The sequence below is a fragment of the Eublepharis macularius genome, chromosome 5, assembly GCF_028583425.1.
Source record: "Eublepharis macularius isolate TG4126 chromosome 5, MPM_Emac_v1.0, whole genome shotgun sequence".
NCBI classification, from domain to species: domain Eukaryota; kingdom Metazoa; phylum Chordata; class Lepidosauria; order Squamata; family Eublepharidae; genus Eublepharis; species Eublepharis macularius.
Window position 1 is genome coordinate 98,208,256 of NC_072794.1, and position 13,751 is coordinate 98,222,006.

Consider the following 13,751-nt stretch of genomic DNA (forward strand, 5'->3'; position numbering starts at 1 on the left):
CTCCATTCACCATTTCCCCCATAAAGCTGATTGCATTTTCAAATGGCTCCCATGTTTTAACTGTTCCTCTCTGTATGGAAGTATGTGTATGTGGGATATAATTTTCATCTGTTGGAAAAACTTGACTTGCTTGCCCCTTTTCTTTTATGCTGCCATTGCTGCTGCTCCAAAGGGAGAGGTTTGGGAGTCGGTTTATGAAACGTGCATTCTGTTCTCTGCCGAGAGAAAGGAAAAATGCACGAGGGAGGGAATATGTAAAGAAGAAAGGGGCAGCAGCATATTTAAGAAGGAAAAATCTAGTAAGCACATTACAGAAGAAGGCCAGAAAAGGAGAGATGTAGGAGCTATGCATACTAGAGCATAAAGGGGAAAGAGTATGGAGGAAACATGCAAGTTAGAGAGGAAAGGAGCTTATGAACAGAGCCCATTCTGGAAATCCTTAGCAAGACAGCTATCCCAATTCTTCCAGTAGTAGCGACTCAATTTTTCTAACTATTTGATATAGGTTCTATTTGATACGGTTCTTTCTGTTATACGACTGTCACAGAATCACAAAACTGGAAGGGGCCATACAGACCTTCTAGTCCAACCCCCTGCCCAATGCAGGATGAGCCTAAAGCATCCCTGACAAATATTCATCCAGCCTCTTCTTGAAAACTGTCAGTGAAGGGGAGCTCACCACCTCCCTAGGCAGCTGGTTCCATCTTTGAACTACTCTGACTGTGAAAACGTTTTTCCTAATATCCAGCCGGTACCTTTCTGCATGTAATTTAAGCCCATTGCTTCAAGTCCTATCCTCTGCTGCCAACTGGAACAGCTCCTTGCCCTCCTCCAAATGATAGCCTTTCAAATATTTAAAGCGAGCTATCATGTCCCCCCTCAATCTCCTCCAAACTAAACATTCCCAAGGCCCTCAGCCTTTCCTCATAGGGCTCAGTCTCCAGACCACTGATCATCTGCATCACTCTCTTCTGCACCCTCTCGATTTTGTCCACATCTTTTTAGAAGTGAGGCCTCCAGAACTGCACACAGTACTCCAGGTGCAGCCTGACCAAGGCAGTATAAAGAACTATGATCTGCGATTTTGATGCAATGGCCCTTTTGATACAACCCAAGACTGAGTTTGCCTTTTTTGCCACTGCATCACACTGACTTTACTACTCTACTAGTTTACAGTCCACTCTTACCCCAAGATCTCTTTTGCACACACTACTATCCAGAAGTGTATCCCCCATCCTGTATTTGTGCTTCACATTTTTGCGGCCCAGATGGAATAATTGTGCACTTACCAATGATGAATTGCATCCCGTTCACAACCGCCCACTTCTCCAGAGTCTTCAGGTCTTGTTGAATTTTAACTCTATCTTCTTGGGTGTTTGCCACTCCTCCCAATTTGGTATCATCAGCAAATTTAAGGAGTAGCCTGTTTACCCCTTCATCCAGATCTTTGATAAAAATATTGAAAAGTACTGGGCCCAAAACCAACCGACTTCAAGCAACAATCCTGTATTGCCCTATCTCCTTTTCTAATACCTTCCTTCCCCATTTGCAATGTCAAAGAGAGGAGTGCTTTGTAAAAATACAACATCCCTGCAGCCATTAATTTTAATAAGACATTTTGGGGGTGCAGTAAGAAATTTTTGTTTTTATATTCCAAAGTACCTGGAAGAAAATGTCTTTGCTGCAGGAAATCAGCCGTTGTTCTGGGATCTTCAGTGGATGATGCCATTTTTAAAGGTATGATACCTGAAAGCTTCATCCAGTTAATATATTTTCATTAGTTAATCAAGGAATCTTATGGCTTTGAGTTACAGAGCTAGGGAAGGAAGCTAGAAAAGCTCTCTCTCACATCCGTCAAGTGTAGTCTGAACAACAGTTGCACAGACCTCCATCTATTTCTTGAGTGGAAAGAAGACCTGACAATGGTCAGACTAGGGATGTGCATTTAGGGTTTGGTATTCCCTTAAAAATATCGAATTCCACCTGATTTGGTGAAATTCTATATTACCAAACTCAAAAGGGAATACAAAATTAAATGTGGTGTTTCCAAACTCAAGTTAACCACAGCTGGGCTGTTCCTTTGCTAAGGAACACAAAATAAACACGCTTTCATGTCTTTTTTCCAAGATGAGAGGGAGGAAGAGAGGGGGAGCGAGTGGCCAACTCTTGCAGGAGCTCTCCTTCTCTAGCCAATGGGATTCTCTAGAAGGAGTGTGCCTTTTTTTAAACTGACTGCAAGAAGTTAATTAGGCAGGCTTGCCTGAGAGCAGCCTCCATTTTGTGGTGTGTCGTCTGGCTGCTTTGGAGTGGATTAGATTCTGCTGCCCCCACTGCACCTAGAGTGCTGCTACTGCTGCCTGGTTTGAGAGTTGTGGACTCACTGAGTTTTTTCTGTCTTTGGAGGGAGGGGGCTGACCTGGTGTCTGGGAGGGATAAGATTGAGAGGGAAGGAAAACTGCTTTTGTGCTGTGTGTGTGGGAGGGCTTTGTTAGTTTTTCTTCTGGAAGGTTGGTGTTTGCTTGGGTGCTTGGTTCAGTTTATTAGCTTAAATAACTTAGTGGTGTTTGAGTGTACTTTGGTATTATGAGAGGGTTGTGAATTTTTAAAAAGTGTTTTAAGATAGGTTAGTGGTTTTTGTCAAGACCAGCCTTTAAAATCTTATAAGGCTAACCTGCTTGTGTGACTTTGGTTCAGGAGTGTTAAATTTCCACAGGCCTGAGTTCAGTCTGGACTTGGAGAAAGAATACAGGCCTCCTGATTAGCTGCACCTGGAGCCTGTTGTTCTCAAGGGGAAATGTCCTTGGGTGGCAGGAGTTTCAGCCTCCAGCCACTTTCTCGTGCTAGTACTGCAATTATCTAAGTTTGCCAGGATTGGCTAACAGCTCTTGAAAAGATGGCTACTCACAGCAGTGTGGATCCTCTCTATTCAGAATCATTTTACCAGCATGTGAGGGAGGCTTTTTGCTCCATGCCAGATACTAAGATGACCTGAATCACCTGGCATAGTTTTGGACTTTACTTTCTAAGTCTGAGTATGAGCAACACCTGGAAGCTACATCAGAGATGCAAGTTAGCGAGCTTTTTAATGCTCTTCTTTGCCTATTGCTTCATGCTTTCAGTGACTAACTTAATAAACAAAATATATTTCTGATGTCAAGAGTGACTGACGGAATGTGTGCCTATACTCTCAGAAACAAACTCAGAGGTTGAGGAGTTTTGAACTAAGGGCCAGACCTCCATAAGGCTGCTAGGAGTTTCAAGTGGCTGTCAGTTCAGCGGTTGGGAATGGTAGCATGGGCTCTCTCTGTCTAGACAGTCTTGTAAAGCAAGACTTTACAAGACTTTTAGGGATCAAACAGAGGTCCCCCCCTTTAATAAAGCTTGTGTAGAAATTAAGTGTTCAGGTTCTAGTCAAATTCTATAGATAAATAGGCTACCCATAATGACATTTAACTAGGCTTCTTCCCATCTTTGCTCTGGCTCCCTTACCACTTTAGAAGTAGTTTGGATGTTTGTTTTAAAAGAAACTCTCATTTTTGGCTAGGTACTTTGGGTGGGTTGGTCATTTAATAACAGTCCCCGGCACAGCCATTAACTTCTGGTGATAGCAAGAGGGTTCACAAGACTATCCTGAGGCAGCTGCAGGAGCACCACCCCCACTGCAGGTGCCTGAGGCAGGAGCTGGCACTGGGCAGGGGCCTGCTGCTGCTCCCCCTCCTCCAGCTGTTGAGACCCAGCAGCGGGAGGAGCAGCAGCATGAGGTGTCTTGGTGGAGGGGGGGCATGAGTTTTCCATCCCTTGAGCTCACTCCAGGGACTCAGAGGATGTTGGAACTGGCAGAGGGGCCACCTTTTGTGACCCTTCTTCAGTTTCCTCTGAGGCCAGCAGCAGGCCTTTCAGGGTGAGGCAGGAGGAGAGGATGTGTCATGTATGCCAGCATACCTGCCATGATTGTATTCTGCATTTTCTAAGGGTCAATGCTGTTTTCTGTGTAGATCATATGAGTGTCTTAACTTCTGATATTAATTGCAGGAGAGCCAGTGGGCCCCTCCATTATCTGTTGAAAATGTGTACTTTCACTTTTTCCAGCAAGTGTCCTTGAGGAGAGCTGCTAGCAGCAAACATTGTAACTTTCCCAGAGACTGGGATATGTTCCTTTGTACTTCATGTAGTCTAAACTAATCTGTTCCCATGCAACCTCCTTGGGGTTTCGCGCCAGAATGTCAATGGACCCAGGAGGGCGGGAAGCTTTCCTATAATAGCAATGCCTTTGAATTGTCACTCCTGCCAATTGCCACCTTTGGGTGAGTATCTGTACTGTATGGATCTCAATAAAGGTACTTCAACTGGAACACCTGCGTGTTAACTGTGGAGGGCTTGAGGGACCTAACTGCCAAGGACTGACAGGATGGTCAAAGAAAAGGGAGACATTGTGGAAGTGGTGACCTCCACATCTCAGCCCCTTCACCCTCAGCCATCTTCTTCTGCCCACCCTAAACTTGGTGTGTCTGGCCAGAGCACCTCACAGGAGGCACCTTTTGGGGTGCCTGCAGCTGTAGGACAGCATGCTCCTCCTTGTTCTCCAATGTCTGGAAGCATTTCCAGAAGATGGAGGACCCCTAGTATGCACAGTGCCAGCACTGTAGGATCCTGGTCAGTTGAGGGAAGGATGTGAATCATCTCTTAAAGTCCAGCCTCTGGAACTACATGAGGTAGCACCACCAGCACTCTCTCCCTCTGCTTCTTAAAGAGGAGAGATTGGCACCACATGGCTGCTAGCGAGTCAGCAGAGGGGTTGTCCTGCAGCCACCTCTGGCACTCTCCCCACAGGTTTCCTTAGGGAAGGGATCCCAAGCATCTCTGCCAGAGATGTTTGGTACACATGGCACTAGTGTGCTGAGATCGCAGAGATGATCACCACAGATGGGCAGCTTTTCTGCATAGTAGAGGACTTTGGCTTCTGAGGGCTGCTCCAGGTAGTCTGTCCTTGGTGCATGCCCTCTGCTGAGCAGGACTGAGGTGCCTTCCCTTTACAGGGCTACCAAGGAGCACGTGAAGGCACAGTTGTCTTGCGCTGCCAGAAGAACTGTGCAGTCCATGTTGGACATCTGGGGCTGTGTACCTCTTGCTTACTGTGCACTGGTGGCAACTCAATGACCTGGGAGGGGGTGGGACAATGAGCACCAGGCAGGGCCAGATGGGAGACCACCAGGCCAGCTACTGCAAGGTTTTGGTCCACACTGAGGTTCTTGGTGAGGTGCACATGGCAGAAAACATCGCTGTTGCCATTAAGAGGGAATTAGTGGACTGGGTAGATAAGACAGACATCACAGGATCCATAATGTTTGATGGCGGCACAAGCATGAAGGCAGGGGTGGCGTGAGTGGGCATCAAGCACATTTACTGTGTTGCCAATGATGATGGCTGCTGCGGAGAGAGGATTAGTTGGATTTCCCCAGTACTTCACTGCAAAAGTCACCAAGTTTATGTAAAAGCATTTTAAGGCCAACACGGGTAAGAGAGACCAGGACCATATCATCAGCATATAAAATAACTGATATTTTCTGAGATCCTAAAGAGGGGAGGACAAACTCAGGGCCGGATAATGTCGGGATAATATCATTTAAATATAGGTTAAAAAGCAAAGGGGCCAGGACACATCCTTGCTTTACCCCTCTCAGAATTGGTCTTACCTCTGTTAAAGAGCCTGAGGTGCCCACCCTGATTTTTGCAAAGATGTTGGAGTGGAATTCCTGCAGGAGAAACCATAGCCGCCTATCTATGTTTGAAGCAGCTAGCTTCGTCCAGAGGTGTTCTCTGTCAGTGGAGTCAAAAGCAGCTGTTAAGTCCACAAAGGCTGCATACAGAGATTTAGTAGGGCCCTTGATACTTTGGGATGCTAGTTTGTAGAGGGTTTGACAATGGTCGATGGTACAATGTCCTTTGCAGAAGCCAGCTTGCTCAGGATAGATGACTTAATTGGAGGCTTCCCAATCCTCCAGCTTACATAGAAGAGATTTGTTATACGATTTGGCAGCTATGTCCAGCAAGCTTATTGGACGGTAATTCTGGGGATCTGCTTTGCTCCCCCTTTTAAACACTGGAACTACTATACTCAGTTTCCACCCTGAGAGGAAGACCCCTGTTGAATTCATCCAGGTGAATAACTTAGCTAAGATGGGAGCCCACCAATCAGGGAAGGACTTAAACATCTTGGGGGGAATCAAATCCTCACCGGGGGACTTGTCAGAGGCAAGTGAGGAAATAAGTCCTCTGATCTCAGTCTCGGTAACGGGGCCATTGTGGCAGGGTAGAGAGATCAGGGGGAGGTATCTGCTTGGGTACCTCATTCTGGAGAATCGAGGCGGCCCTGAATACTTGGCTGAAGTGCACATGCCAGTCTTTTGCTGAAATTTGGGCATCCAACTGGGGGAGGGGGCATCTACCTGTTCCAAAGGACACTAGTTCCCAGAACCGAGCCTCCCTCTTTTCCTGAACTGCCAGGCCTAATTCCTGCCATAATAGTTTGTTGTGATCAGACTTCCGTTTCAATAGCTTTTTGTAGGCTGATCTTAATAAGATAAGATGATTTAGAAATGTTCCTTTCTTGAGGTGGTGGACTTGTCTGGTGTAATAAGCTAACTTTTTCCTGGCAGTTCTGCATTTTTGGTCAAACCACCCACCACTGGAGTAAGTTCCAGTTTTAGGGGGTCTGTCACTAGAAAGCAGAGGATTAAGAAGCTGTACTATGCCCTCAAAATGTGTAACAGCATTGAGGCCATCCTTCAGTAATGCTTGACGCTGTGACCACAAGTCATTCTTCACCAATGACTGGGCTAGGTCGGCATGTCGCTGTGGAGTCCACTTAAGTCTCCTTTTACCAGGCAGGTACCCTTCTGGAGGACCTGAAGCAGGCTTGAGAAAGATGATGTCCCTAAAGCCCAGCAAAAGTCTCAGTGGGCAGAGTGGGTCACTCTCTGTTCTATTACAGACCTCAAAGCCCAAAGTATAGCCTAAAAGCGAAGGAGAACCCGCTATGTAATCAATTGTACTGGCTCCCCGAGAGGATAGAAATGTGAATGTACTTCCATAAGTGTCAGACCCAGTGCCATGTAAAATGTGGAGTTGATGGACAGAGAGCATTTCTAACAGTCTTAAGCCTGGCTTGTTCAGAATCGGGCCCTGTGATGACCGATCTAGAACGCATGCTTGCTCAGCAATTTGATTGTTAACACTAGCTGAAGATTTGGAAATGCCAGGGCCAGTTCTAGCATTAAAATCTCCGCACAAGATGAGATGTGAATTGGGAAAGTGGAGAGCTAAAGTTTCAAGGGTGTTAGATAAACGTTCCCCAATGTTATCCACATTCCCCAATGTTTTAGGCGTTTGGGAGGAATGTAAATACTGACACAAATAAGAACCAATACACTGACCTTGGATCAGTATGATCTGGATATAATTCTGAGAATCACTTTCCAATAGCTGGATATCAATATTTAAATCAACAGAGACAAATACTACTAGGCCCCCACTAAAACGACCTTTGGTATGGTATTTAACTGCAGGTACTGGAAATGCACAATAGCCCTGAAGAGTAGGGCTACCAGGCTCCTGCACCCATGTTTCCTGTAGGCATAATATACCTATGCAAGGGCTGAAAAAATTCAGGGTCGTGTAGCTTATTCCCCCACCCCATCAGATTCCATGAAAGCAAATTTAGTTGTCAATTTGATTTCTCAATTGAATCTAGACCCTCCTCTAGATCCATACAAATACACCCATTTTTAGCAAAGGGCATCTGGTCAGCAGCAGAAGAGTTTTCTTGTTCGTTTCTTGCAGAGAGGCCACATGATCCCAGCTCAAAATCTTCCAGGTAGCGGCACGATGTCTCATTCCCAGCTCCATTTACTTTAGTGGACTGATGGGTAAAGATGTATTCTCTAGGGTGGGAACACTTGCTGTCCATGGGGAAAGCCTCTGGGGATTTAGATGGGGTAAAAGGTGGCAAAGCTGGAGTGGGCCTTAGTATAACCACTTCTGCATCAACCACTGCAGGAGGAAGAGTCTGAAGCAATGGTGTGGGGGGTGCCACCTTTGATTGCCAGGAGTCTAGATCTGTGTTGTTCCAATCTATTAGTGATCTCCACTTGCTCTGAGGCTGCAAAAGAACTAATCAAATCCTCCTCGAGGGTGTCTTCAGCCTGAAGCCCTGTGGGTAGGATCCATTTTATGCAACTGCAATTGCTTGTTGTTGCCTTGTGCGTGTGGCTGAGTACTTATGTAGAACAGCCACATAATCCACATTCCGTAGCCTGAGCAACTTTGGTTCAGGCCCTTAAGTTCCCACAGGCCTAGTTATGGCTTGCCACCCTGGGAATGGAATGAGCAGGCTCCTTAATTAACTGCACCTGCAGCCTGTTGTCCAATGCAAGATGTCCTTGGGCAGAAAGGAGTATCAGCTCTGGTTGCCCTCTCCACTTTCTCCTGCTCAGCAACGCTGATATCGAAGTGTACCTTGATTGGCTGACAGCCCTAGAAAAGATGGCTCCTCACAGCTGCTCGATTAGCTCTCTCTGGATCACACTGTAACATTCAATCTGATTCCTTCAGCATGTGAGAGACTTTGCTTCATGCCAGGCCTTACAATGACCAGAGCTGCCTCGCATGGTTTTGGACTTTCTTTCTGTTTGTGAGTATGACCAACCTGGAAGCTACTTCAGAGAATGTAAGTTAGCAAGCAAGTTTTTATGTCTAGCCAGTTAGTTAAAATTAAGCAAGCTTGTCATTTTCTTTGCCTTTTGCTTTGTGTCTTGTAGAGTGGTTCCTGGCCTGCAAACACTCTTCTGAACTAAATAAACAATGTATATTAAAGCTTGTGTCTAGAGTTACTGGCCATATATGTGCAAAAGCTCCCAGAATGAACTCAGAGACTGGGAAGTCTCAACAAGTAAAGGGGTTTGACTCTCCAGGGGGCTGGTAGGGGTTTCGCGTGGCTGTGCACCAGCACTTGGGAAAGGTGGCCGAGGGTTGAATGTCCAGACAGTACTGCTTGGTTCTCTTCTGTGGTGTTCCCCCCCACTAGCTGAATCCAGTGCCTGGCTGCTGTAAATGATACTGGTTCTGTTGGGCTAAAATGCAAGAGGGTCCTTTGCTTCAGTTTGGTTGGGGTGGATCTCTGGTGTGATATTGGTTCTCATAGGGAATAATGGAGAGTAGCTGGTCAAGGGACACTGGGATTTTTTAGGGGATATCAGTTTGGTTCTGTTGGGCTTCCCCAGGGTTGAGCTTGCATTTGGGAGCATGCATGGCTGTGGCATCCTTGCCCTGTGTGTATGAGCCCCTGGGAAAGAACCTGGGAAAGTTCTCATAACTGGGAACAATGGAGGGTGGTGGTCAGCCTGGTCAAGGGGTGCTGAGGTTTTGAGGGGGGCATTAGTTTGGTTCTGTTGAACTGTCCGGTATGAAGCTTGAATGTGGGAGTGTTGGTCTGGCTATGGCAGCCTTGGTCCATGTTTTCTGCAGTGGGAGTCAGCTTGGACTTTTCTCCCACAATAGGAATAAATGAAGTGGCTGGGGTACCCTGCTCAGGGGCCCACAATATTGGACCCCGGGGTCTAATCTCCCTGAAACTTGGGGGGCATTAGAGGACAAACAGAAGTTGGTACCCTGAAAATTTGGTAGATTTTGCTTGCAAAATGCCATCTCCATCCTTCTGGATAGCCCCCAGATAGTTTTCCCCATAAGGAATAATGGAGATTGGAGAGTTGCCAGACACACCTTCTCAGGGGGGGGGCATAAAATGTCCCGCCGGGTCCAATCTCCCTGAAACCTGGAGGTCTTTAGAGGACAGTCAGGGGTAGGTCCCCTGAAAATTTGGTGAAATTTGATTAAAAATGACCCCCCCCCCAACTGGGCTACTGGATAAACCCAAATTGAGCTTCCCTTAGGAAACAATGGCCAAATTTTATCGAATTTGCTCTGTATTACCAAACAGAACTAAATAATCAATTTGGTATTCAGGGAGAACTGATTTTTTTTTAATTTGTGTACTCCTAGGTCAGACTATAAGGGACATATGAAAAATCGGAAGAAAAGAGACAATAGAGCCCAATGCTTGAGGAGCTTCAGAAAATTAAGGTGACTCATCTCTATCTTCAGTCTCCAATTCCACTTCAGTGTTGAATACTTCCTCTAGGAAAAAGTATAAAGTAGAATTCAAAGCTATGAATCCAAAAAATCATACAAATCCATAGCTTCAATAGCAGGTGCCCTACAAATTGATCATACACATATACATGAATTCACTGTTGCATTTGGAAAAGTTTAGATCCCTGTACTCAACCTTAAAGAATTACAGTAATGAGAGAATAAAGTAAGATAGGAACTGCTAAGAATTTAGCTACTCTCAAGAGCTATGGTACTAACCTGTGTTGACCTCCTACTCTAGGCTGAACCTGATTCTGAGATACATATATATATATAATTCAGTTTAAATCAAGCAGGTCCACTAGAAAGGAAGAAATTGCTTTATATATATATTGGACCTGCTTGATTTAAACTGAATTTCTAATTTATACAGCTGTGAATTAACAGGTTAGACTTAGATCACCCTTTCCTATTACTTTTCCAGAAAAGTACTTGGCATGTAGGTATCTAAAGGGCCTGAAGTGGGTTTGTCCACAGATGTAACTACACACCTTTTGGTAGCTTCATGTTTGCAATAGCAATTAAATCTGCTGGAATGTTAACAATATTGGTGACCAGGATATCTGCCTGCACATCATCCATGTTCAGGTACAAGTTTGTAGCATCTTTCTAGAAAGAAGAAAATAGCAGTTTAATTGAAATGGAGTGACCTTTCAAGATTAGGTCTGAAGAGGGGAAGATTCTTGACAGCTTCTTTGGCCAATCTGTTGGAATACTCCATTGTAGTTTTAAATCACATAATGATGATACAAAGGACAATAAAAATGGAAGTGAAGGAATGGCTCATACTTGATCTCTCCTCACTTTGATTTTCAGTTCATACATGCTGCTATCTCACTTGAAAAGATCTTTTTAAGCTGACACTGAAGTTACATCTAATGAGAATTAGGAGGCTCATCAATGCAGGAAAGTTATGACAAAGTATCAAATATGAATGATGAACATGCATATATGAACTGGTCAGTTGTATACATCCTTAAGCCTGTGTTCTAGTTGCCACTACTCATCTAGTTATTTATAGGTCGATCAGAATTTTAACCTACAATAGGAGTAGTTATTCTAGCTAGATATATGTTTTTTACTTACTCAAGTCCATGCCCACACAACTTCTTTCGCTACTCTTCAGTTACTATGTTTTACTTAGTAGCATAGAAGTAGCTCTAGAGAAGTTACCTCTCCCTCATTGCAGCTTCTTACAGCTGCCTCTGAATGGGCCCAATATGGGTAGAAGAACTGGAGCAATGAAAGCACAGGGCTGATTGGCAGAAGAAAATGTGTATGTTCTAATGGCTTCAGCACAATGTGCTCTAGTCTAAGGCCTGTTCTGTAGCTCTGAGCTTCTTCCCTGTTAGCCAGTCATGCCTGTTCCAGGGGGGCTTTGGATTTTTCATGTTGGTTTTAGCAGCAATATCTATTTTAAAACAATTTTTATTTAGACATTTGTATCCATTTTTCTCCCCAACAGGAAACCAAAGTGGTTTACAACATCACTTCTCACAACAATAACTCTGTGAGGTAGGAGTGATTGGCCCAAGGTCACCTAGCGAGCATCTGTGCACAAGACAGATTTGCACCTAGGCCTCCCAAATCCTGGTCCAACACTCTAACCACTGGCTTGGTTTGTTTCTTGTTTTACTGTGCTTGTTTTTTATTTTTGTTCTGAATGTTAATTTTTAAAATATTTACTTTTAGGCATTCATTTTTAGTGATGTGATGTATTTATTTTACAAGCTGCCTTTGGTTATTGTTGCTAGATAAACTTGGGATATGACTCTTGAAACTAAAAATACATTAGACTTTAGACTCAAAAATAGATTTTTTGAGTTAAAGTATGTGGTTAGATCCTCTTTACTGCAGTTTTTTAAGACCAATATTTTGTAACAAGGAAATCTAGAAGAATTAAAGTTTAGGATTTGTCCTCAAGTCTAGTCATGTCACTAAAATGAGAAATTTTAGCCCAATATTTTGTTAGACTAAATATTTAACCAAACTGAGATCTCTATCAGAATGTAGGAAAGGATCTGAATTTCATAATAAATATGGAAACATTAAATATATCAACTAACTAGAAAGAATCATTAAAACAATGTAGAAATGACTTCCCCTATGGGCATGTTCAATATGAGCCACGACCATGGGGGAAGGAGATAACCACACTTAAAAGCTAGATAGAATTTTCAGAGTCTGAGCTCTGTGCAGGTGGAAAACCAATGAATGTGATGAAAAGAGTCCACAAAGTATTAAAATATATGCTACAGTAAAGATACAGAAGTCTAAACATGCAGCCATCATTAAGGAGTTATAAAAGGGAACAATATTTAAGAAAAGTATAGATTTTACCCAAATTAGTAAAATAAAAACACACATTCTGATAAGGCAAGCCGGAAACAACTGACAACATATTGCTAAAAACAGTAAAACAGAACCTAGAAACTAGCTGGGGCAACAATTCAGTCTTTATACAACAATGCTAAAGAGACTGAAGGAAATATGGGACAGTATAGAGAAGCCAAAGCAATTCCATGTTGCAGGATCAGCAACAGGTAAATAACCAGAAGCAGAGAGTAGGATATGCAACCAGCTTCTGTGGTGTAAAGATATGTCTCTTGCCCTTTTAATTCAGTTTTATAACACATTTAAATTTTTGAAAACTTACCTGATATCAACTGTGCTAGTGAAGAAGATATACTCTGTAACAAGAATGGCATGTATTTGTGTGTATGTAACTTTAAGTCACTCTGTAAGAATTTTTTGTTGTTGTTTTTCCCTCAAGGCCTAAAAGGGAGTGGCTTCACTTACATCTTGCTCTTTGTGTGTATGTTAGTGAGCTCCATCTGGAAATGTTCTCTCTCAGTTGCAAGCAATAAAGAGACTTGTTCTTAAAGCTGACTAGTGAAGGTTGAAGGCTGAAGGCAGGATATCCACTGCATTTCAGAGGATGCTAAGAGTGGGAAATGGGTTAGGAGCTACATCCCTGTGTTACAGTGAAAACTTTTGAATTCCAAAAACTATCCCAGAAACAATCGTGTGTTGCAGCAAAATTGTCTTTTGGTATTTAAAAACTAATAAACTTTTGTTGCAGCATAATCTTTTGTGGACTAGAGTCCAATTCTTCAAATGCTGAGTGGATCCTCACTATTCAGTCATTTTATGTGGGGATATTAAAAACAGCTGTATCATGAAATGTAAAAAGTACAAGATCTAATTAGGTAACATCTTGTATACAAATAGCCAAGTGGCCCCAATTTGTGGATACTTAAATCCAGAGAATTAGAGCCATGAATGGATAAGACACATCTTCCTAAACACCTGAAAAATGCCCCAGGTTTACCGAAAAATCTGAAATCTAAAAAATAAAATAAAACATTAGAAGGTTTTTTAAAAACTCCAAATGATAAAAGGAGTGCCTGTAGCTTTAACCAGATGCCCTCAGTGGCTGTTGCTAGGTAATCATAACAGTTTAGTCATATTCCAGGTTTGATACATGTCAGTAAAAGGCGGGGGGAGGGGCAGAGCCCTTTCTAGGGCTGTTTTGGCCTTTGAGG

General features: G+C 43.5%; 1 protein-coding gene across 1 annotated transcript in view; it reads right to left on the bottom strand.

The window, feature by feature from the left end:
- Positions 1 to 9,973: 9,973 nt before the first annotated feature.
- The window catches only part of ARMH1 (armadillo like helical domain containing 1), a 64,441-nt gene continuing 60,663 nt past the window's right edge, over positions 9,974 to 13,751 (bottom strand). Inside the window, exons 11-12 of the mRNA XM_054981258.1 lie at positions 10,698 to 10,815; positions 9,974 to 10,191 (exon numbers count right to left, since the gene is read on the bottom strand). Of these exons, the coding sequence (XP_054837233.1) occupies positions 10,133 to 10,191; positions 10,698 to 10,815 (177 nt within the window). The 3' untranslated portion in view covers positions 9,974 to 10,132. The remainder of the gene's footprint in view (positions 10,192 to 10,697; positions 10,816 to 13,751) is intronic.